At 23.7% G+C, this 26,168-nt stretch overlaps 3 protein-coding genes across 3 annotated transcripts in view; all 3 read left to right on the top strand.

Moving 5' to 3' along the window:
• LOC122511340 (all trans-polyprenyl-diphosphate synthase PDSS1) overlaps positions 1–1,605 on the top strand; it is a 109,732-nt gene extending 108,127 nt beyond the window's left edge. Inside the window, exon 8 of the mRNA XM_043626501.1 lies at positions 441–1,605. Coding sequence (XP_043482436.1) covers positions 441–662 — 222 coding nt within the window. The 3' untranslated portion in view covers positions 663–1,605. The remainder of the gene's footprint in view (positions 1–440) is intronic.
• A 3,947-nt stretch (positions 1,606–5,552) lies between these two features.
• LOC122511343 (dnaJ homolog subfamily C member 9) overlaps positions 5,553–26,168 on the top strand; it is a 42,020-nt gene continuing 21,404 nt past the window's right edge. The window contains exons 1-3 of the mRNA XM_043626505.1: positions 5,553–5,744; positions 6,096–6,410; positions 7,211–7,377. Of these exons, the coding sequence (XP_043482440.1) occupies positions 5,651–5,744; positions 6,096–6,410; positions 7,211–7,377 (576 nt within the window). The 5' untranslated portion in view covers positions 5,553–5,650. The remainder of the gene's footprint in view (positions 5,745–6,095; positions 6,411–7,210; positions 7,378–26,168) is intronic.
• Positions 10,547–13,068, top strand: LOC122511342. Its single transcript, XM_043626504.1, has one exon. It carries the CDS (start codon positions 10,917–10,919, stop codon positions 12,201–12,203), a length of 1,287 nt encoding a protein of 428 aa, XP_043482439.1. The 5' UTR covers positions 10,547–10,916; the 3' UTR covers positions 12,204–13,068.

Below are 26,168 nucleotides of genomic sequence, written 5' to 3' on the forward strand. Positions count from 1 at the left end.
TTATTTAGGAAAATAATTGAATTCTTATAAAGAGTTGTATCAAAATTTTTGAAAATAATTGAATTCTTATGAAGAATTTTATTATTTATGAAATTTATTAATTTTTAAAATAATTAAATTTCAACGAAAAGTTTAATTATTTATAAAAAAAATTAAATTATGAAGAATTTTATAAAAATTGTAGAAAATAATTGAATTTTTGTGAAAAATTTTATTGTTTATGAAAATAATTGAATTGTTTGGAAGAACTTTGTGAAAATTTAAAAAAATAATAAATAATAATGATTAACTAGTTAATTTACGAATAATTAAAATTTTTAATTCGAAATTGTTTAAAAATTGAAATTGATATTTAAAAATAAAAATTTTTGTAATTTGTTAATCAATAATAATAATAATTGTTTACTTATTATTAATTTTACTTTAATTTTCTTTTTTAGTATCCAGAATTGAATTCAATGATAATGCGCCGATTTCAAGAACCAGGAGACGTAGAGAAAGCATTCGAATTGGTTCATAAATCTCAGGGTTTGGAGCAGACGAGATTTTTAGCAAAAAAACATTGTGTTGAAGCTGCACGTTTTGCAAATACATTAGCCGAGAGTCCTTATCAAAAAGGTCTACTGGTTGTCAGTGACTTAGTACTTAATCGTATGAAGTAGCACACTGCAATAAGTCACTCGAGATTTTATTTTACGCAAATTTCGTTGGATAGAATTTAGATCGTTCTAAATTTATATATAAACAAAAAACGATAGTGCACAAAAGTTGAGAAGAGAAGAAAACTCGAAAAAATATTCAGTGGAGAAGAATTTTTTTTTCCTTTTTTTTCTTACACAACATAACATTATTATAAAAGACAATTGAAAGTGTGCGAAGAATACGAAACGCTTTTTAAAGAGCATACACGAAATAAATGAATGAAAGATTTTAGAAAAAATGATGAATGAATGCGTTGTGAATGTTAAGAATGATAAAAATGATATAAATGATAAAAAATGATGAAAATTATAAAAATGATAGAAATGATGAAAATGATACGAATGATAGGAATGATAGTTATTATACTATGGCTCGTAATTTGGAATCAGTTAGAGATTATGTACCTTTTTTTATATTAATTATTTCAAACCTTATTTTATATTTACCCGTGAATTTCAAACGAGAAATTTCGTAAATAATTTCTGAACTAAGTCTCTTTTGATTTTCACAAAAATACCTGTCGAGATTTAAAGAATTCTTCTTTTCGACAATTTGACTTTTTTTTCATAAAAATAATTTGTTTTGAACATAAAAGAAGAATAGAAAACAAGAGAAGAAAAGAAATAAACAAGAAAAGAAGAATACTTTAAACAGCGTCAATAGAAAATGTCCCTTCAGTAAAAAAAAATTAACTTATATAATTTAATTCTAAAAAAAATTATTCAAGAATAATGAATAAAAAAAAATATTCAATAAGAAACGGAATAAAAGCTAAAAACTCGGTGAAATTTTGAAAATCGGGTTTTCTTGCCGCTCGAAACTGTCATCGAACTGCAATAGTACCATCGTAACTGGAATTTGTGTAATTTTCCTGTAATTTTACTACAATTTTAAATTTAGTATCGAACTCAAAAATGAATGAAAGGGTGTGGAATACTATTTTCTGGGAATAATGACAGTTTATAAGAATTTTTACTATTATAAAAAGGCCTTGAAGTTTTTTTTTTGCACCCGATAATCTGTTTTCTTCCAAGAAGAACATTGTAATAAATATACGAAATTAGCGTAGATTTTCTACGCCAGGAAGAAATTCAGAAAAGGGTAAAACAAAAATAAACCCAATCATCATTTTTCGGGTTTAAAAACAAAAAATCGATATATTACATATATTACCTGAGTTTTGTTCGTAACATCGATAGTTAATCTCAATTGTAAATAAATTAACTTATAGATATAATAATAATAATTATAATGTTACTAATAATTGACTTTTTTAAAAAGCGTTCGTTTTCTCAACAAATTTGCAAAAACTAGAAAATAAATCATCTTTTTAAAAATTTTTGTATATCGGTAAAAGAAAATTTCGTCCAAACTCTTGTTTATTTTTTTACATAGGTATTATCTAAAATTATAAATTATAAATTATATTAAAAAAATTTTTTTTAATTTGGTGATTGATTTTTGTAATTTTTTATATTAATCTAACCTTTTAGAAAACGAGTGCTAATGATTTTGAAATAATTATTAAGTTATAATTGCGTTCATCGCCCTAGGGAGTCTGTCATCGGTAGAAATTATAAACTATGAAAAAAATGTCTTCCTGTAATAAATAAATAAAATTTTCAGTGAACATTTTTGTACACACTGCAATGGAAAAATTGGCTAAATAGCAGTTTGAATTTTGAAAAGAAAAAAAAAAATTCCGATATAAATTTTTATTATTGGCATTCATTGTATTTTTTTTTCTTAATCTTGATTATGTATTCTCTACCGTTATAAGCTGGACAGACTAAATGCTCAAATTATTCATGGTTGTATGATTTCGTGTATATGTATATCAACGCGCGGAACGATTCTCTCTTTAAATATTACTTTTCGAAAGTAACGACGCGCTCTAATTCTTGGAAAAAAAGAAATTTTTTTTGTCTTTTAATATACTCTATACGAAAATAGAAGAAAAACATCCAAGTTCAATGAAATTTTAATAAATATTTCAATATTTGTTAGATTTGCGAATTTTCTCTAAATTATTAAATTTGGAGAAAATTAACACGAAAAATAGAGAAATAAATGAAAAAAGAGAATCATCCAATGTGTGCATGAAGAAACAAATATATAAATATAATTTTGTTTGCATATGATGTACAATAATCTAATAACTTATATTTATAATAGAATTTAAATAGTGTACATATGAATATTGACAAGCGAGGCACTGTAATATTTTAAGTCGAAAATAATATCAGAAACGCAAAGATTAAAGCACTGAAAAAATTATGCTAATAGGCAATTTTAACATTTGAAAATAATTTCTCTTCAAAATCGTGTTTTGAGACTAATTTTTTCTTGGAAAATATTACGCAAAATATTATTCATTAAACTCTTAAAAATTTTTGAATCATTTTAATTAAAAAAAAATTCTCTGAAAATTATATTTTTAGAGAATAATTTTTTCTTCTATAATATTATTCATTAAACGTTGTTAAAAAATTTTTGAATTATTTTTCGAGACTATTTTTTTTTTCTTAAAATATTGTAAAATATTATCTTAAAATATTATTCATTAAACTTTGTTAAAAAAACTCTTGAATTATTTTAATGAATAATTATTTTTCCAGACTATTTTTTCTTAAAATATTTCGTGAAAAATATTATTCATTAAACTTTGAAGAAAAATTCTTCAATTATTTTAATGAATAATTATTTTTCGTGACTAATTTTTTTTCTCCTAAAATATTGTGAAAAATATTCATTAAACTTTGTTAAAAATTAGTGAATTATTTTAATGATTTTTATTTTAATATTAACAGAAAATAATTAGTCCTCTAAAGTTTATAGTCTTCTATTTACGCTGAAAAAAAATTTATTTGATTCAAATAACCAATTATATTACCGATATTTACTTAAATAATTTTTATTTCAAATAAATTAATTTCAAATAATTTTTTATTAATTCAAATAAAATGTATTTTTGGAACAAATAATATCAGTAATATTGAAGTAAATGCAATTTAATTGATTCGAATAAAAATGATTTAAAATTAATAATCAAATAAATATTTACTGAAATAATTTTTCTTTTAAATAAAAATAAATTTCAAATAATTTTTAATTAAATCAAATAAATCGTACTTTTTGAACCAATAATTTCAGTATTTGAAGCAAACCTACAATTTGACTCGAATAAAAATTAATTAAAACAAAAATTATTTTAGTAAATATTTGCCAATCGACAAATAATCAGTCACTTGAATCAAGTAAATTTTTTCTCACTGTAAAAAAATATTCTGAATTATTGAAGAAAATTTTATTTTCCAAAAAAGAGTTTGATTTTATATTATCTACTTATAGTGTTAATATTTCGTAGGAGAATCTTCTCTTTGTAATTTTACGATAACTTCTTGTAAAATAAAAAAACCCCGTCAACTACTTTCAATTTTTCTGAAAATACTTTTAAAGTACTAGAACAATTGTTAATGTGCCTCAAAAAAAAAAATTCTTTACAGTTGAAAACTCGAAAGATTTTATTGTTGTAATTTAGAAAGAAATCAAAACTATATTCACTTTTTTAATTGTACAATCAAATTTTTATTTTGATAAATATTGTTATTAAAAAAAAAAAAAGAGAGAGAGAGAGAGAAAAAAAAAATGTTACACTAAAAACTATTGTTATACAATTGTATTAATTGTATATTTTACCTTGATTGTTATTGACATGTGTGAAATGCCAACAAATTTGATATATTTAAATTATGAAATGAAAATCCACAATTATTGTAATTAAATTTTCTAAATACTTACTTATTATTGTAAAACAGTTTATAATTTTTGGCCATGAGAATATTTGTTTAGAAAATTATTGTCTCCACGCACTCTTTATACCTTTAAAACCAAATTTAATACTAGTTTAAAGTATAATGGGAAAAATAATTGACACGATTAAAAGCGTTCAACGTTTTTTAAAGTTGTAACAATGATATAAATTGTAAATAGTAGATAGCCACAAAAGGATTTTAAAAGAAAGCCTTGATTTATTGGGTGTGGGTCACCTTCCTTATTAGTAACGATAACAATTAATTTTAATTTCTTAATTATTGTATCGGGAATTACTAAATCTGTCATGTATATTTTCTTTTTTTGAATACAAAAATCACTAAATTTATTAAACAAATTTCCTTCTTTCTCCCTTTGCGTGTTCCTTGAAAAAAAAATAAATGACACTTTCTGTTTAGTTAACAAATAAATTGATAAGTTAATTTAATAATAATAATTACTAATTTTAATAATTTTAGTTAATAAATAATTTCATTTTTTTGGATAATAAATAAAATTTTCTTTTTCAAGGAATTTCTTGAAAAACTAAGAAAAAACTCTTTAATTAGTTAACAAATTGTTAATTAAATAATTTAAATTTTTTAGTTAATAGATAATTTTTATTTTTTAGTTAATAAATAAATCTCACATTAAATTGATAAAAAAAGTAATTACAAATTATTACTAATTAATATTAATAATATTAAGTAACAATTTCCTACAAAGAAAATTTTGCTATACAGTAGGCGCCAGAAAATAGGCTTCCGGATATACAGTTATATCTGGAAGCCTATTTTCAGGCGCCAACTTTCAATTTGCTCAAAACTTTGAAGTTGTCAACTTCAATAAATTGAACAGAAAATAAAAGTTAAATTCAAAATTAAATAACTAAGAAAAGCTTCAAACTTTTAATTTTTCTAATTTACTTCAGATTTTCTCATTGTTTTTTACTTCCCGCCGGAAATTTAATTTATCGTCGGCAAAGAAGATTCCGCGAGTTACCAACAGAGACGAAGAATTTTTGCCGCCAATCTAAATTTTTGTGTTTGTGTGTACCTGTGTGTCAGATTCTTCTTCGACTTCTTCGGCGTCAGTTAAATTGAAAATTTATAGTTTTTTTACTCACATTTGAACAATGGCAGGTCTTTTGGATTTGTGCGAAAAGTACTTCGGTGCTCGTGAACTCTACGAAGTGTTGGAGATCCCTAAAACAGCAGATCAAAAGCAGGGTAAGAAATTTTTTCCACCAAACATAACCTCTATTTGGAATAACAGTCAATTATCTTTAATAATATTTCACAAAGAACAATTTTCTTGTCAATATTCGTAATTTAGGAAAAATGACAATTGAAATATTTAGTATACAATCCTTGGGAATTAAATATTCAATTTTTTAATTTTATATGTACAATTGTGTATCAAATTCACAAAATTCACTACATTTTGTGTTTGCACGTTCAGACTTGTTTTCTTTTCATAATAGATATTTTTGAAGGTCATAAGCAATTGTTTGATTTTGATTGAGAAGTAATATGATTTTATGTACGATTGTATTGATTCGTATTGTATAATTTTTGCAGTTAAGAAAGCGTATCACAAACTATCTTTACTCGTACATCCTGATCGTGTCGAGGAATCTGTTAAAGTCGAAGCTACGGAAAAATTCAAAGTTCTTGGCAGAATTCATTCAATTCTCAGCGATAATGACAAGCGTAAAATTTACGATGAAACAGGACAATTCGATGAAGAGAGTGATGAAGTTGTCATGCGTAATTGGGCAGATTATTGGCGTACACTTTTTAAACCGATTACAGTCAAAGACATAAAGGATTACGAAGAAACTTACAAGGGATCTGAGGCCGAAATAAAGGATTTGAAGCGAGCTTATATGGACAGTAAGCTGAAAATTAATTAATTTATAATTAATTAGAATTTCTTTCTTTTTTTCTAGTAAGAATGCCATCGGCCGATGGCAAAGATTTTTGCCATTAAATCTTTGTCACTGAAATTAATTACTTTCGAATAAACAAAATTTATTTATTTCTTCTTTAAAATCAAATTTTATTGCAATATTTTTGCGTCACTATAAAAAAAATGTAATTCTAAAGTTTTTAAATGTGAAATTTAAGTTTGTAATTTTTATTGCAATCAGTAATTTATGACTTTTCCATAAAGTTTTGAACATTGAAATAAAATTTTTTTCCAATTTACAAATTTTTCAAAATTACTGTACAAAAAAGGAAAAATAATTAAATGCAAACAATTATTTAAAGTAATTTTAAGCGTCAATTTTTAATACACAAAATAATTTTTTTTATAAAATAAAAAACAAATTAAAAGAAGTAAAGCAAAGTCATTCACTTAAACGTTTGAAACTTTTGGTCAAGATGTTCAAATGAACGATACATTTCTTACTAAAAAAATTTTTATAAATTACTGATTGCAATAAAAAATAAAATTTAAATTCCAGATTTAGAAACTTTAAAAGTTATATTTTTTATGGTAATTAATTAATTTTAATTATTATAATGGAAATTTAATTTTTGTTTGAATTTGAATTTTTTGGATATTTATTTAGAAACTACTTTGAAAAGCTAAATTTTATTAAAAATGTCTTTATATTTGTTAGCATTTTATTTACTCGTTTTTTATTTCCAATTTATATTATTTGATTTTCATTATATGAAATTTTCAGGCAAAGGCAACATGGACTATATTCTTGAAGCCGTTCCTTTTACAAACTGTGACGAAGAACCTCGTCTTCACGATATTATTCAAGACCTGATCGCACAGAAAGAGGTACCGGAATATAAAGCATTCACTCAGGAAGATGAGAAGAAAAAGCAAAGACGAAGACGAAAGGTTAGTTAAACACAATTTTTTTTCACTGGGGGAAAAAATTCAATGAAATGGAAAAAAGGTGACAAAAAACTGATTATATTATAATTTTTCTCTAGATACTTTTATTGGGTCAATTTTAGTAAAAATGAATAATAAGACAAAAAATTTTGTCTCTTTATTTTTCTTTTACTTTAATTTTCCTAAAGTTTTGACATCCCTAAAATTCTGAGCGTTCAATTAAACAATAATAAATTAATTACTGAAATTTTTGAAAAATTTTAATCATTCAAATTCTTTTGAAAATTTTGGAAAAGTTACAAATAATTGCAGAAATTCCATTAATTTTCAAAACGTAATGAAATTCTTCGCAGAAATTCAATTATTTACAAATTTTTATAAATGTCTTCGCAACAATTCAATTAAGTATTTTTATAAATAATAAAATTTTTTACAGGAATTCAATTATTTCTAAAAATAAAAACAATTCCCGCAGAAGTTCAATTATTTTCAAAAATTATTATATAATTCTTTAAAATAATTAAATTATTTTCATAAATAACAAAATTCTTGCCAGGAATTCAATTATTTTTATAAATAATAAAATTTTCGCAGAAATTCAATTATTTTCAAAAATTTTAATTCAATTCTTTATAATAATTCAATTTAAATTATTTTTAAGGAATAACAAAATTCTTCTTAGGAATTTATTTACCTATTTTTGTAAAGAATAAAATTCTTTCAGAAATTCAATTATTTTTATAAATTTAAATACAATTCTTTGTAATAATTCAATACATTATTATCATGAATAACAAAATTCTTTCCAGGAATTTATTTATTTTTTATAAATAACAAAATTATTCCAGAAATTCAATTTTTTTCGAAAATTTTAATACAATTTTTCACAATAATTCAATTAATTTCTTGATGAAAAATATTTTCTTCCTTGGAATCCAATTACTTCTATAAATAATAAATTTACGCAGAAATGCAATTGTTTTCAAAAATTTTGATAAAATTCTGCAGAATTTAATTTTTTTTGTAAATAATAAAATTCTTTTTATACATTCAATTACTTTCATAATTAATAAAATTCTTTTTATAAAAATTCAATTATTTTCAGAAATTTTAATATAATTTTTCGCAAAAAATTCAATTCTTTTCAAAAATTTTGATAAAATTCTGCACAGGAATTCAATTATTTTTATAAATTCAAATAAAATTCGTTAGAAGAATTTTATTATTTTAAAAAATTTCAATAAAATTCAATTATTTTCATTAATAATTAAATTCTTCCCAGGAATTCAATTACTTCTACAATTTTCGCAGAAATTCAATTATTTTTAAAAATTTCTATAAAATTTCTCTATAATTTAATTTTTTTTTATAAAGAATAAAATTCTTCGCAAATATTTAATTATTTTCTAAAATTTTCTTAACTTTTTTATAGTATTTCAATTACTTTCATAAATAGATAGTAAAATGTTTCGAAAGAATTCAATTTTAATATAATTATTCAATAAGTTATTTATTTTTGTATTTAAATAATTGAATTTTCGTAGAATTTTCTAATGAGAATCGATTTAAAAATGAATTTCAGGTAAAATTTTACATTAATAATTGAATATTATAAGCATTATAGCCTGAAGTTTTAGAAATAATTGAATTTTGAAAAAGTTTTAAATTAAAATTTTAATTTTTTCATACTTTTAACTAAGTATTCTGTAGAATTACATTTTTTTGGAAAAAGTTTGATTGGATTTCTTTTTTTGTAACTATTTGAAATTTTTTTTCTTATGTATATTAAATTTAAAAATTTCCAAATCGAAAGTTTTGGTAAAATTGAATTGTAAACGAATGAATTTAAAAATTCTCAAATAGAACTTTTTTAAAAAGTATTAAAAATAATTGATTTAAAGAAGAATTTTAGTTGGAAATTTTAGAAAATAATAATTGAATTGAAATGATGAAAATTCAATTACTTCTACACTTTTCACAGAAATTCAATTACTTTGAAAAATTTCTCTATAATTTAATTTTTCTTTATAAAGAATAAAACTCTTCGCAGTAGATATTTAATTATTTTCTAAAATTTTGTTAACTTTATAGTATTTCAATTACTTTCATAAATAGATAGTAAAATTTTTTGAAAGAATTCAATTATTTTCGTAAATATCTAATAAAATTAAATTTTTAATTATATGTTTTTTAGTAGATTAAAATATTAAATAAATTTATTTAATAAATTTACTTTTAAAAATTTTATTAAAATTCATCAGAAGAATTCAATTATTTAAAAATTTGTTCATAAAATTTTTTATGAGAATTCAATTTTAATTCAATTATTCAATAATTTATATATTTAAATAATTGAATTTTCGTAGAATTTTCTAATAAGAATCGATTTAAAAAGGAATTTCATTCATTCTGTAGAATTAAATTTTATTTTGAAAAAGTTTAATTGGATTTTTTTTTTTGAATTATTTGACATTTTTTTTCTTATATTTAATTTAAAAATTGAATTGTAAACGAATGAATTTAAAAATTCCCAAATAGAACTTTTTGCAAAAAGTATTAGAAATTTTAAAGAAGAATTTAAGTTGGGAATTCTAGAAAATAATAATTGAATTGAAATGATGAAAGTAATTTTGAAGAAGTTAGAGTAACAATATTCTTATAAAATAAAATAATGATTTTACTACTCTAACACTTTTAATTTGTTATAAAACATTCGTATTAGTTGTTGAATTTGAAAAATATGGCAACCCTGTTTTTCTAAAAATTCAAAATAAAGAAAGATTGAAAAAAATCTTCGGTAGGTTGAAAATTTGCAGAGTGATTAAAAATTGTATTCGAAAAAATGTGCTCGCGTTTAGTTTTTGATTATTGAATGTCATATAAGGTAGATTATGAGTAATGTCTTGATTTCATAGGTTTCTATTTCAGCCTGTTAATCGCGATCAACAAATATGTAACTTCCGTCAGTTTGAACAAGTATACGTCTACTAATAGTGCTATTTTCCAGCTTCTCTATTTTTACTAATAGTACCTCTTGATGATCAGAAATGCAGTAGGAGGAGAATAAAAGACAAAGTGAGATAGATCAGAAGCGAAGGAGAGAGAGGGAGAATCAGAAGGTGGAAGTAGGGCGGGAGGGGATGCAGCAGTAAATAAATATCTCAGTAACGCTAGAACACAGTTCAGTCCTAAGCGGGTAGCTCTCGATTGATTTATTTATCATTTTTTATCATTGGTACTCTGTTCGCTCCTTCGATATGATTCTCTAGTATATGTTCAATTATTTTCCAACTGTCATATATTATCTATTTTCTATTTTCTAATCATGTGAAAATAATTCTGATGAATCTCTAAATCTGATGAAAAATTTTTACTAATTTTTTCTAAATCTAATGAATCTTTAAATATAATTAAAAGTTGAATAAAAATTATCTAATAAAAATTTGTCTAATGACAATTGGAGTTAAAAATTAGAATCATTAGAATCATTAGAATCGAAAAAGTAGAAACAGTTCAAAGATTAATTGAAGGTGTTATTGAAAATGGCCCGAACGATTCTGTCGATTTTCGTTCTTCTTCCAGTTGTAATCAGTTACATTGAAGGAGCATGTTTTCATGTGGAAACGAGAGATTTAATGGAGTACTCATGCACTGGTGGTTACGTCACTGACTTGAATGGTATTCCAGAAGGAGTTGAACGATTGAAAATATCGAGAATGCGGATTCCGATCATCACCCCTCACACATTCTCCCGATTCAGCGAATCTTTGCTGGTTCTCAAGTGCTCGGAATGCGAAATATCGGAAATCGAACCGAACGCCTTTGGCAGTATGACGTACTTGCAGCAGCTGAGTTTGGACAACAATCGACTGTCATCAGTGAAAGCTTCCTGGATAGAGGGTCTCAGGGACCTCAACTACCTGGATCTCACCTACAACCAAATAGAAGAAATCGAAGACGACGCCTATCAGTATCTAGGAGAAGTCACCGACCTCCGACTCTCCGGCAATCGTCTCAAGTGTCTCAATCTAGACGCAATGTCCCAAATGTCAAATCTAAAGCGCATCTTCCTAAACGACAATCCCCAATTCCAATGTCCGAATGCTGTCGTGAAATTCCTCGAGGATCGCAACGTCACCTTCCAGGAGGACGAGACCTGGAAGGACATAACTCACGATACGGTGCCAGCCAGTCGGAACGAGCAACAGGACTGGAGAACGAGACCCTATCCAATCACCACGACTCCCGTGTATCGGGAGAGAATCACCGACACCAGGAGACCGGATACTATGGAAACTGTCTGGACCACTCAGCCAGAGACTCATCGTCCCATGACAACGCATATCTGGACACGTCCGGCTCGACCTCCTGTCACCACCGAATCGGATATTGCTCGCGAGGACATGTTCCTCTCCCGCGGGGGAAGTGTTCACGAAACGCACACTCCCTCCATGGACCGAAATTCCTGGATGACCACACCGAGATACTGGCCCACCGAACACGTTCCAAGGACTCTTCCCGAAGAGACAGTCTACCCAACGCGTGAAACTTCGCGACCAGTCGCTCCTACCGAACGAATTCACTCGACAGTCTCCAAAGGTGTTTATCAACAACCCAATTATGTGCCTCACGTCACTAACGCTCAGGAAATTGACAACTATCGTCAAGGCGATGAAACCTCCACTGTCTCCAATTTGGAACGAGTGGAAACCGAGAAACCATTGCCAGACTGTGAGAATTCATCCTCGATTATCAATATCAAGAGGGAAATTATTCTCCTCTGCACTCTTTTGCTTATTTCTAAGACTGTCTTTCAAGACATTCTGTAGAGATTCCGTAAAAATTCTGTCAACATCTTGTAGATTCTCTAGAGATTCTCCGGAATTCTCTAGAGATTCTTTAATATTCTCTGGAATTCTTTAGAGATTCTCCATTATTCTCTGGAATTCTTTAGAGATTCTCTATTATTCTCTAGAGATTCTCTATTTTTCTCTGGAAATCTTTAGAGATTCTCTATTATTCTCTAGAGATTCTCTTTTTTTCTCTAATATTCTCTAGAGATTCTCCCATCATTCTCTAGAATTCTCTATAGAGATTCTCTGGAATTCTCCAGATTGGAAATTTTTTTCAACAAACACCAATTTGAAGGAAGCAAAAATAAGAGGAGAAAAAAAATTGGAGATTGGAAATTTTTTTTAACAAACACCAATTTAAAGGAAGCAAAAATAAGAGGAGATGAAAAAATTGGAGATTGGAAATTTTTTTTAACAAACACCAATTTAAAGGAAGCAAAAATAAGAGGAGATGAAAAAATTGGATAAACAAACGCGAGTGATTTAGCATAATTTTTAACGTGACTTGAAGAATCAATGAAAAACATGGGACCCATGTGACATTGTCATTAAACCTGTGCGCGGGCATTTATATAGTGAAACTTTATGATTCTTTGTGACTAAACAATAACTTTAACAGGTTAATTTTAACGACGTATTTAATGAACGCAATTAACCATTTTAGAGGGCATTATTTATTATTAAAAAGAGAAAAACTTGTGCGAGAAAATTTATGCATACCATATTTTATTGTTTTTCTCATGGTTCGTGACCTTCATTTTCGAAGATGTGGAAGGATTATTTTGGAATTTTTGATGATCGAGAATATTCAAAAACAATGAGGGACCCATGCATTTTTATTTGTAGGTATATTATTTTTGGTTTCCATTAATTCTACTGTTTAATAACCTATTGTTTTTAATTAATCTGTCGTTTTTTATTACTGTTTTATTATTATTTTTTTCTTATTTTCTTCTTATTATTTTTTTTATTACTATTTTCACTGTTTTGTTTCTTCTGTTATTAGTTACTTTTTGTTTAGTTCAGAGTGGGCACATGTCAGTAAAGTCAGGGAAATGTCAGTAAAACAATATTTTTGTCAGTAAAATCAGGGAAATGTCAGGAAAAAAATTTTTTGTCAGGGAAATTTAGAAAATTGAAACTTTTTTCGACTTATTTGGTTATTTTCAAAAATTGCAACTTTTTCGACTTTTCTTCCAAATGCTCCAAGAAAATATATTTTTTAGTATTAAATGTAATTCATTTCGATTTTTATAGTGCGAAAAAATAACTATAAACAAATCTTTCAGAAATAATTTTTACATCATTTTTCTATTCAAATTTTTAAAATATACATTTAAAAAGATTTTGAAAAAATAGAATTTTGTAAAATTTAATTGAAAATAATTAATTTTTTTCAAGTATTTTGTTAGAATTTTTGAAAATCAACTTTTTGAAGAATTTTAATTGCAAATTTTGCGAAAATAATTGAATTATCAAAAATTTTAATGAAAAATCCTTAAAAAGTAAATTTTAAAATGAAAATTAATGAAAATTAGCTTCTAATTTTTTTAAATTTAGTATTTTCAATTTTTTCAATTACATAAATATTTCCGAAAATTCAAATATATACAAAAAATAATAACATTTTATAATTATTTTTAACATTTTGGAGAAACAAAATCATATTCAAAATATGATTTGATTATTATTATTATTTGATTATTTTTATTTTTTGAAAATATTATACCTTAATAAATTTAAGAAAAAAACATGGACAGTTACAATTATTATAAAATATTGAATTTTCGTATTAAAATAATTTAATTCTCGAAGAACTTTTGGAAAATTATTTAAAATAATTGATTTAGAGATGAAGTTTTGTTGAAAATTATAGAAAATAATGAAAATAATTGAATTTAGGAAGGGTTATAATTGTAATTTTTAGAAATGATTAAATTTCATAAATTTTACTCATTTTCCGAAAACATTTATATTTTCCTGTGCAAAGAATTTTGTCAGGGAAAATAATTTTAATGTCAGTAAATTGTTTAGTTTAGTTTTATCTTCGTTTCATTTTTTTAGATCAGTTATTTTTTCGTTTTATTTTTTCTTCGTTCAATATTTTATGGTTTTATTTTTTCTTCATTCAGTTATTTTTTGGTTTTATTTTTTCTTCGATCAATTATTTCTTGGTTTAATTTTTTCTTCTTTCAATTATTTTTTGATTTAATTTTTTCTTTATTTAGTTATTTCTTCGTTTAATTTTTTCTTCACTTATTTATTTTCTGGTTTTATTTTTTCCTCGTTTATTTTTTTCTTCGTTCAATTTTTTCTTTAATTATGGTTATTTTTCGATTTTATTTTTTTTTCGATGAATTATTATTTTTTGGTTCAATTTTTTCTTCTTTCAATTATTTTTTGATTTCGGTTTTTCTTTATTTAGTTTTTTTCTTCGTTCAATTTTTTTTCATTTAAAATTATTTTCTGGTTTTAGTTTTTTTCTCGTTTAGTGTTTCCTATGTTCAATTTTTGGTTCGTTTGGTTATTTTTTGGTTTTAGCTTTTCTTCGTTTAATTTTATTAGCGTTTAATTATTTTTTCTTCCATTCATTCTTTATCCTTCAATTATTTTTTGGTTTCATTTTTTTCTCGTTTAGTGTTTTCTTCGTTCAATTATTTTTTGGTTTCATTTTTTCTTCGTTCAATTATTTTCTAGTTTTATTTTCTTCTCGTTTAGTGTTTTTTTCGATCAGTTATTTTTTCTTCGTTCAATTATTTTTTGTTTTTAATTTTTTCTCGTTTAGTGTTTTTTTCGTTCAGTTAAATTTTGGTTTCAGTTTTTCTTCGTTCAATTTTCTCTTCCTTCAATTAGTTTTTGGTTCAGTTTTCTCTTCGTTCAATTATTTTTTGGTTTCATTTTTTCTTCATTCAATTATTTTTTTAGTTCTATTTTTTCTTCGTATAATTATTTTTCACTGTTAATTATTCTTTGTTTATTTTTTTCTTTGTTCAGTTGTTTTTTCTTCACTCAATTATCTTTTGGTTTAATTTCTCCTGGTATAGTACATTCTTCTTATTTTTTGGTTCTATTTTTTCTTCGCCTAATTTTTTCTTCCTATATTTGCTTTTTCGTTTAGTTCTCTTTTTCCTTTGATATTAAATTTATTTTAATTTAATTTAGTTATTATTTTTACTTAGTTATTTATCCATTCAGTTTTTCTTTGGTCCTTTTTTTCTTCGTCCAGTTTTTAATTACTTTGTTTAGTTTCTAAATACTTTGTTTTTATTTTTATTATTTATTATGAAAATTACTCTTTGTTAAGTACTTAATTACTGTTCAGATTTTAATTACTCCATTTACTTTATTATATTGCCTTGTTGAATTTTTTATTTACTAAATTACCTTGTTTACTTATTTTTTTACATTCTGAAGGTTTCGTATTTTATTTTTATTGCTTTTGTCTCATTTTTTTTCTCGATTACTTATTTATTGAGTAACATTTATTTATTGAATAATAATCGTTGTTGTTCTCTAATATATATGTCGATCTATTATTGCAAGGAAAATCCGCATTTTCTCAGAGGAAAATTTGCGGTGTATGGAATGTTAATAAAATTTGGATGTTGTCCAAAACGGAATGCCTTCAAGCTTTGTTACGTCTAAACAAAGTATTGACCTGTCTAAAAGGCATTTGAACATTTTACGAGGAAGTTTATCTAGTCCGGGTTTAATCTTTGATTGGTAATCATAATTTTACATTATGTAAATTAATTGATTAATTTAATTAATTAATTTTGGATTAAATTACTTAATTTAATTAATTTTGAATTTAATTAATTTTTTTCTTCTCTTCCCTAATGGAAATTTGGAACTAAATTAAAGTTTACAATTTAAACGAAAAAATTTGATTGAAGAAGAGAAAAAGAATTTTCTCGTGTCACACGCGGAAAAAAGTGTATAAATGCAGTAAGGAGCACTGGCCTCTGTTAACATGCCGATCTATAAAAGTATTGTTGTGTTGAACGCACTCTTAGGCTCGCACAATGTTCTTCACTAACTTCTAGTCATTGCACAGACCTTCGACGTGAGATGAATCTTATTCGATTCGATTGATGCTGAGCAAAAGTCATTGTGCGAATGAATAATTCATGCAATGTAAACAGCAAGAGAACAGAACACATTCATTTATAAGGAATAAAATGTCATTTCAAAAATGCCGAGGATAATTTATTCCAAATATTATTTGTCACAGTTTCTATACATTTTCCACTGATAATTCCGTTTTTGGAGAATTTTTCCCTTTTTTGTATTACAAAGTGAAAATTATAAAGGGAATTTATTCGAGAATTTATTTAATAGTCGAGAGAATTTATTCGAAAATATATTTGATAGTCAAGAGAATTTATCGAAAATCTATTTGATAGTAAAGAGAATTTATCGAAAATATATTTGATAATAAATAGAAGTTATCGAAAATCTATTTGACAGTCAAGAGAATTTATCGAAAATCTATTTGGATAGTAAAGAGAATTTATTGAAAATATATTTAACAGTAAAGAGAAATCATCGAAATTCTATTTAACAGTAAAGAGGAGTCATTGAAAATTTATTTGACAGTAGAGAGAATTTATCGAAAATCTATTTATTTCGATGCGAAATATTTCTTTGCTTGAAAGTTATAATGACAGAATATTACTTTTAAACCGACAACTTTTATAAATGACGACTCTAATAACTACATTGTCTCCTTTAATTATTGTCACGACTTAAATTTAGCTTTTGAGTTCAGATAATAATCGCAAAAACTTGATAGACAGAATTTATGAGTTTGATCTTCACAACATTTTACTTGTTCAATTATCTCGAAAGCACATTTTTATTTATAAATTTATGCACTGAAATTTTAACAAACTCCAAGCCTGTCAATTGCCATCAATGTCAGACAACAATTAAAAATTTGAATAATCCCAAACAGTTATAATTTCATTCGTCTAATTTTAAATTACCCGGAAATTGTATTAATTTTCAGTATACAAAATTAGAATTTCGATTCTCAATTATTTTTGAGAGAATTTAATTTTCAGGGTTATTTTTCGAATTAGTTTTTAGAATCGCCACCTTTAAGAGTATTTTTTATTTTCTATAAATATTTTTTAATAGAAATGCAGTAAATTTTAATAGAAATTAAAAGAATTGAAAATTTAAAAAAGCCGAATTTTTCTTCTCGAAAACTTATTTTTTATTTTTCATTTTTTATTTAATAGAAATGCAGTAAGTTTGGAGTGAAATACAGAAATGAAAAAAATTAGGAAAGGAATTTAAAAAGGTGGAATTTTTCTTCTCGAGAACTTTTCTAGGAAATACTCTCTTAATCTTTATATGAGAGATATGAGAGAAATTGTTATGATTTCCAGTACAAAAGGAGGTGTTATTCTGTATTGTCATTAGTGGTATAAACTAGCCCCACTAAATTGAAATTAATGAGCGACGAGGGTCGCCCTCCATCGGGAGTTGTAATGGAATAATTAGAAATGCCGCACTGCATCGGCTTAATTTATAATAATAATTATTATATAAGGTTTTTGTCATTTGGCAACACTTGGACAAAATTTCGTATATTTTCTCTGCAGCTTCTTCTCTTTCTCTCTCTCATTAGAAACTATAAATATAAAGGCTCAAAACGAGACCACACAGTCAAGTTCGCGATGCCAGATGACTGCCCAGAAAACCATGAAATTCGGACGGAATTCCCATTTCGCGAGAGAATAATCGCTATTTCCACACCCACACTATATTAGAAGAGACAGAATTTTCTAAATCTCATCATTCATCAGTTTGAATTTCCAAATCGAAAAGAAAATCCCATATTTTATAAGATGGAATATTTAATTACGAAATATTTATAAATTATAACATTTGACGAAATCGGTTAAATGCTTTTAAAGTTCTGAATGTTCAAATAGAATTTTCTTCATTTCTTCTTTAAATTCAAATTTCATTGTAATAATTTTACGTGTCGCGTATCAAGAAAATTAATTTTAGAGACAAAATTAAATTTTCAATTTTTATTGCAATCGGTAATTTATAAAAATATTTCTTTTCTTTGAACGAATATTTTATTTATTTAAAAAAATATTTCAATTTTAAGGGCATTTGAACCTTGATGACGTTTCAGTTTGTGCAAAGCATGTGTGACGTCATCAAGTTTCAAATGCCCTTAAATACTTTTAAAGTTTTAATTAAAATTCTGAAAAAATTAGTTTTCTGAAAAATCTTAATTCAATATCAATAATTTCTAAATAAAAAAATAAAATATCATAAAAATAATTCAATTATTATTAAAAACAATGTTTATCAAAAAATTATCAATTTAATGGAAATTTTGTGAAATTGAATGAAAAAATAGTTGAATTTATTAAAGAATTTCATTACAGATTTTTTAAAAATTCAAAATTTCAAAGAAAACTAAAGTTCAAAGAAAACTAAAATCATTTGCTTTGATTTACTTCTTCGATTGAAAATTAATTTTTCTTTTATTGAAAGAAGAAGAAAAATTCATTTAATTCAAAAGAAATTTATATGATTCAAAAAGAATTCAAATTCTATATTTAGTAACTTTAAGAATTTAATTTTTTGATAGTGACGCAAAATTGTTGTAGTAAAAATTTAATTTAAAGAAGAAATTAATAAATAAACATTCAGAACTTTAGGAACATCAACTTATTGAGATTAAATCCGCTAATAGTTGGAATAAAGAAATTATTTTTGAAAATTTGAATAAAATTCTTCTTAGAAACAATTAGAAAATTTTTTATAAAATTCTTTGACACAATTCAATTATTTAAAAAAATTTTATAAAATATTTTATGAGAATTCAGTCATTTTCACAAATAATGAAATCCAAATATTTTTAATATCTATTATTTTATTTATATTTATTTACATATACAAATTTATATATTTTAATAAAATTTCTCAAAAGAATTTAATTATTTATAAAAAATTTAATAAAATTCAAAGCGAAAATTTACTTATTTTCAAAAATTTAATGAAATTCAAATAATATCGTGAATATAATAAAATTTTCAAAGTATGTAATTAAATTGTGTGAAAAACAATTTTCAAAAAATTTTTTCGAAAGAAATCAAGTATTTAAATATTTTAATAAAATTCTTTGTAAAAAATTAATTATTTTCTAAATTTTTGACAACATTTGTTTAGAATAGTTAAATTATTATTTTCAGAAATAATAAAATTCATCGCAAAAATTCAATTATATTTTTAATCCAATTTTAATCAAGTTATTCGAAATATTTGATATTATTCTTTTAAATTTTTATAAAAGGAAAAAAAGAATTCAATTATTTTTACAAATTATAAAAATTTTCCCTGAAATTCAATTATTTAAAAAAATTTAATAAAATTCGTTACAAAAATTTAATTATTTTCATAAATAATAAAATTCGTTGCTGAAATTCAATTATTTTTAATACAATTTTAATAAAATTTCGCGAAAGAATTCAATTATTTTTAAAAAATTTAAATAAAATTTTATATACAAAATGAATTATTTTCAATTCAATTTTAATTTAATTCGTCAAAAAAATTTGCAACAATTCATTTTTTTTTTTAAATTTTAATAAATTTTTCGTAGAAATTTCAATTGTTTTTACAAATAATACAATTCTTTAGATGAATTCAATTATCTTAAATATAATTTTAATAAAATTCTTCGAAAGAATTCAATTATTTTCATAAATAATAAAATTCTTCAGAGGAATTCAATTATTTTCAGTACAATTTTAATTTAATTCTTTGAAATCTTTTAATTATTTTCGAAAATTTTTCAAACTAATTCACTGATTTTCAAAAATTTAATATTATTCAAGTCGAAAATTTAAATAATATCATGAATACCTATAATCAAATTTTTAAAGTAATTAAATTGTGTAAAATACGATTTTCAAGAAATTTTTTCGAAAAAAATCAATTATTTAAATATTTTAATAAAATTCTTTGTAAAAAATTAATTAATTTCTAAATTTTTGACAAGATTTGTTTATAATAGTTAATTTTAAGGCTTCACAGTCTGTCCCCTATTTTCCTAAAAGTCCCCTTTTTTTAATTTTGGCCTCGAAACGTACACTATTTTGAAAATTTCCCCTAAATTTCCCCTATTTTTTCTTTTATCTTTTAATGATGAATTCACACCAAATTTAGCTTCGTAAACTATGAAACTGCCACTAATTCTGATACAAAACCCTCAAAAATTTTTTCTATTTCTGCCAAGAATGAATTTTTTAATATTATTTAATTATTACAAAAGTTTTAATGCAATTATCTTGATAAATAACAAAATTCTTCACAGAAATTCAATAATTTTGAGGAATTTTTAAAAAAATTCTTTACAAAATTCAATTATTTTCATAAGTTACAATATTCATACCAAGAATTCAATTATTTTCAAAAGTAATGAAATTCTTCGAAGAAATTCAATTATTTAAAAAAATTGTCACAAATATCTCGTCAAGAATTCAATTATCTTTACAAATAGCAAAATTTTTCGACGAAAATTCAATTATTTTCAAAAATTTATAAAAATGTTTGCTAAAGTTCAATTACTTTCAAAAGTTTTTTGCAATTCAATAATTTTCAATATTTACTATTTTCATAAAATTTATCAACAGATTTAATTATAGAAAAAACTTTTTGATACAATTCTACGAAAAGATTCAATTATTTTCATAAATAATAAAATTTCATTTACGAATTCAATTATTTTCATCGCAGAATTTCAAATACTTTTAATAAAATTTTTAAAAAATTCCTAGAAAAATGCAATTATTATTAAAAATTTTATTAAAACTTGAGGAAAGAATTCAATCTTAAAAAACAATCAATTGTTCATTAAAACAATAAAATTCGTTGCAATAATTCAAATATTTTCATAAATATCTAACATTTTATTCCTCGCAGAAAATCAATTATTTTCAAAAAATTTTAAGTAATTTTGAAAAAGAATTCAATAAGCTTGATAAACAACAAAATCGCATAAATTCTTTCCATAAAATTAATTATTCTAAGGAATTTTAATAAAATTCTTTTCCAAAATTCAATTATTTTGATAAATATCAAAAATTCATCACAAGAATTCAATTCTTTTAAAAAGTAATTAAATTCCTACTTTGGAAAAATTAAATTATTTTCAAAATTTTTTTTAAATTCTCGTCAAGAATTAAATTATCCTTATAAATAGATAGGTAAATTCTTCTCAAGAATTAAATTATTGTCAAATTTTTTTTAAAAATTCTCCTCAAGAAGTCAATTATTTTCAAAAATTTTAATAAAATTCTTCTTATGAATTCAATTGTTTTCAAAAATTATTATTTAAATTCTTCTCAGGAATTCAATTATTTTTAAAAAATTTAATAAAATTCTTCAAAAAGTTTTCAATTATTTTCAAAAATTGTTATAAAATTCTTTAATATAATAAATTTTATTAAAATTTTAATTAAATTCTTTAAAAGAAATTAAATATTTTCAATAGTTGTTAATACAATTCTTCGTAAAAATTAAATTTTAAGAAACATTCAATATTATTTATTTTCTTATTTCAATAATTGATTTCTCGTAGAATTAAATTATTATTTTTCGTATTTTTAACTAACAATTCTGTAGAATTAATTTTTTTGCAAATGTTTAATTGAATAATAATTGATGTTATTGATTTAAAGTAAAATTTTAGTTAAAAATTCTAGAAAATTTTAATTGAATTGAAATGATACAATTAGTTTTGAAGAAATTACAGTAACAATATTCTCATAATAATAAACTAACGATTTTGTCAGTCGGTCATCTTTATGTTTTATAATAATATTCATTATGAGTTGTTCAATTTGAAAAGGTTTGAATTTTAAATTTTTGAACACCTTAATTCCAATGAAAAAAAAATGATTGAATATTTATTTTAAATCAAAAAAACTATTGATGTTTTCGAATAATTTTACTTTTGAAGAAATTTGTAAATAAATTTAATAGAACATTTTTTTGAGTATCTAATAATTTTTAGATTGAATCCAGAATATTCTTTAGGGTCAGGGAAAAAGTCAAAGTTGTGTTTGGAAATCAGGGAAAAATGAAGTTAAATTTTTGTAGCAACCCTGTATAAATAAATAATATTTTTATCTTTATTTAACCAATTTTTATGGTCCCCTAAACGTCCCCTATTTTTTAATTTTCAGTCCCCTATTTCCCCTAAAATACTTTTTAGGGGCACTGTGAAGCCTGGGATAAGAGTAGAAGTCAAAATTCTATTTAGAAATCAGTGAGAAATAAAATTTTTGTGGCAAACCTAAATATTTGAAAAAAATTTGAAAAATTCATACAATCCAAGATCTGCAGACTTTGAAAAAATAGACAAATAATAATTTAAAAAGAAGAAGAAGAAGAAGAAGAAGTAGAAGAAGAAAACTCGTGATTTTTAGGAAGTGTTCTCGTACGTACGTCCCTTGTAATTAAATCGCTTTAAAAGATTTCACAAGCGGCAGCTTCAATGAGAGATTACTTGCACCCGAGACGAAGATACGCCTTCAAGATTTTTTTTTACTCTCCACTTGATACATAAGCTAGGCACATTACATATCCTTGACTTCCTCTGCTAGCACTCATTGAACGGAACTATTGTAATGAGCAGCAAGGTTTATCTTTATCTCGATAAATGTTCGTTCTTAATACCCATACACCTCCAGCACTATTACATATTCAATCAAATGTACTTAGAATTTGCTCTAAATACCATAATCATGACTTGTTATCACGATACAATATGAGTATATACATACATTCATTTCCTCAGCTTCGCGTGATTTTTCGCTAAAAGCATTTTAATAAAAATAATCATAATTTCCGTCTTCCGGATTTTCAGGCTCATGGCCAGTTGTGTCCTCTCTCACTCTCTCACTCTCACTCGACTCAATGTCACAGTCGCGCGAATGCGAAACAAGACACTGCAAGTAATTGAAGAGAACACGTGCTATCTGGGACGCGACAACGCGTTGCAGATGTTCGCGTGCTTTTTACTTGTTGAGTATGTACTTTAATGCCGGTTGCGATGAATTAGAAACAATCCAAGTTATGATATGCTGCTTGCGCCTCGATAATCATTAAACTCGACTTATAAAAGGCTTACACACAGTGTATAATATCGTGATGTCACTCATCTTGTGTCGAGAAATGCACACGTCTAATAACTCGGATGGAGAGAAATTTTTCCAATTCATATTTTAAATCATTCTCACAGAAATGGAACACATTCAATTCTTTTATCCGTTTCAATAATAATTTATTGAGTGAACGGCGCGATTATTCATACAATCGTCTCTTTACGCATTAGCGAGGAGCTAATTTTTAATATAAACCTATAGAGTGTTAGGGAAAACAATTTTGCTTATCATTCATTTCTTATAGACGTCTCGAAAAATATTTGTTCAATTTCGCCGACAAAGTGAAGGAACTAGTGGAATTTTCTTAAATAAACTGACCTTTTGCTATCAAACTGGTTATTTTTAACTAAAATTTAGATTTAGAGATCGTTCTATTCCTAGAGTTGGAATTATTTCTAAAATTAGAAATAGTTCTTTAGACAAGAAATATTCTCGAAAATGTTTAATAAATGGTATTAAAATCAATAATCTCCAAATAAGAAAAATATAAATTAATTTATACTAGTTATTTATTACAATAATAAATAGTCTAATTAAAATTTATTAGTGATTAGTACTAATAGTAATGAGTACTAAGTACCAATAGTACTTGGTACTCAATAGTATTTACTATTATTATTGCACTAATAGTAATTAGTATTGTTAATATACTTGCAATTTTTACTAATTCGAAATAATTATTCGCGATACTACTATCAATAGTAATTATTATTATAACTATTATTTATTAGTATTTTTAATAATTATCAGCAATAATAGTACCAATAATAATTAGTATTATTAGCACTAGGTAAAAATTTCAAGATCGACGTATTTTACTCATTTTTACTGAAATTTACTGCAAAAGTAGTAAAATTTTTCTTTTGAATTTGTAAATTTTGATACAACAAAGTATTTTTATTAGTTCTTGCACAAAATTTATTTCGGAAAAATTAACATTCAATTCTTAATTAGTAAGAAATACAAAATCGAAGCATTTTAATTATTTTTACTAAAATTTACTTCAAGAATAATATAATTTACTGTTGAAGTGGTAAAAATTTTAAGATCGACGTAGTTTACTAATTTTTACTAAAATTTACTGCAAAAGTAGTAAAATTTACTTTTAAATTTGTAAATTTTTGTACCACACAGTATTTTATTAATTTTTATAAAAGTTTATTTCCGAAATAGTAAAATTTAATTCTTAATTAGTAAAAAATGCAAGATCGAATCACTTTAATTATTTTTCACAAAAATTTACGTCAAAAATAATATAATTTACTTTTGAATTTGTAAATTTTGATACGACAATGTATTTTATTAATTTTTACAAAAATTTACTTTAGAATCAGTAAATTTTACATTGGATTTAGTAAAAATTGCAAGATCAAAGTATTTTCTAAATTTTTACTAAAATTTACTTCGGAAGTAGGAAAATTTACTGTCGAATTGGAAAAAAATTGTGAGAAATGAAGCAGAAATTTGTAACAATTTATATTTTACCCTAAAAGAAGTAAAAATTACATTATTCTTTTTTCCGTATTCAGGGTTGCCAGGCAACCTGGAAAACCTGGAAATGTCAGAGAATTTTGATCGAAATCCTGGAAAATTGTTGTTTTCTAAAGTTATTGTGTATATTCTTGAAATCTATTTTCACTTAAATATTTCAAAATTAATTCAATTTTAAAAGAATTGCGTCTACAATTTTCATAAGTGGATGAATTTCAAGAGATTTTGAATTAAAGTTTTGCAAAATTTCAATTTTAAATGAATTTAATTAAAAATATAAAACAAACTTAGATTTAAAAAAAAATTTTTTAAATTAAAATTCTTCTGAAATTTGTTAAATTTTCTTATATATATTTAATTGATTATTAAAAATAATGGATTTATAGAAGAATTTTAGTTAAAAACACTAAAATAAATTGAATTATGAAGCAATTACAAATGATTGCAGAAATTCAATTATTTTCAAAAATTTTAATAAAATTCTTGGCAAAATTTTAATTATTATCAAAAACTTTCCTTAATTCAATGATTTTTTATATCTACTACTTTAAGAAAAATTTCTAAAAGAATTCAATTAGTTAAAAAAAATTTTAATGAAATTCTACGCAAACATTTTATTATTTTCATAAATAATAAAAATTTCACAGGAATTCAATTATTTACAAATTATTTTCATATATTATTCAATTGTTTTCATAAATAATAAAACTCAATGCTGAATTTCAATTATTTTTAATACAATTTTAATGGAATTCCTCGAAAAAAGTTATTATTCTTAAAAATTTTATTAAAATTTATCAAAGAAATTTAATTATTTTAATAATCTTTGCTACAATTTATTTATTAGAATTTAAGTATTATTTTTAATACATTTTTAATTAAATTTCTTTTAAAAATAAATTTATTTTCAAAAATTTTAATGAAATTCTTTGCGTAACAATGCAATTTTTTTCAAAACAATTTTAATAAAATTCTTAAAAGAAATTCAATTATGTTTAAAAATTTACAAAAATTCTCGTCAAAATTTCAATTATCTTTATAAATAATAACATTTTTCTCCGAAATTGAATTATTTTCAGAACTTTTAATCAAATTCTTGGCAGAATTTCAATTATTTTTAATACAATTTTTATCAAATTTCTCGAAAAATGCAATTATTCTTAAAAATTTTATTAAAATTTGTCAAGAGAATTCCATTATTTAAAAATTTGTTCATGAAATTCTTTATAAGAATTCAATTTTAAGA

The sequence above is a fragment of the Leptopilina heterotoma genome, unplaced genomic scaffold, assembly GCF_015476425.1.
Source record: "Leptopilina heterotoma isolate Lh14 unplaced genomic scaffold, ASM1547642v1 Lhet_81, whole genome shotgun sequence".
NCBI classification, from domain to species: domain Eukaryota; kingdom Metazoa; phylum Arthropoda; class Insecta; order Hymenoptera; family Figitidae; genus Leptopilina; species Leptopilina heterotoma.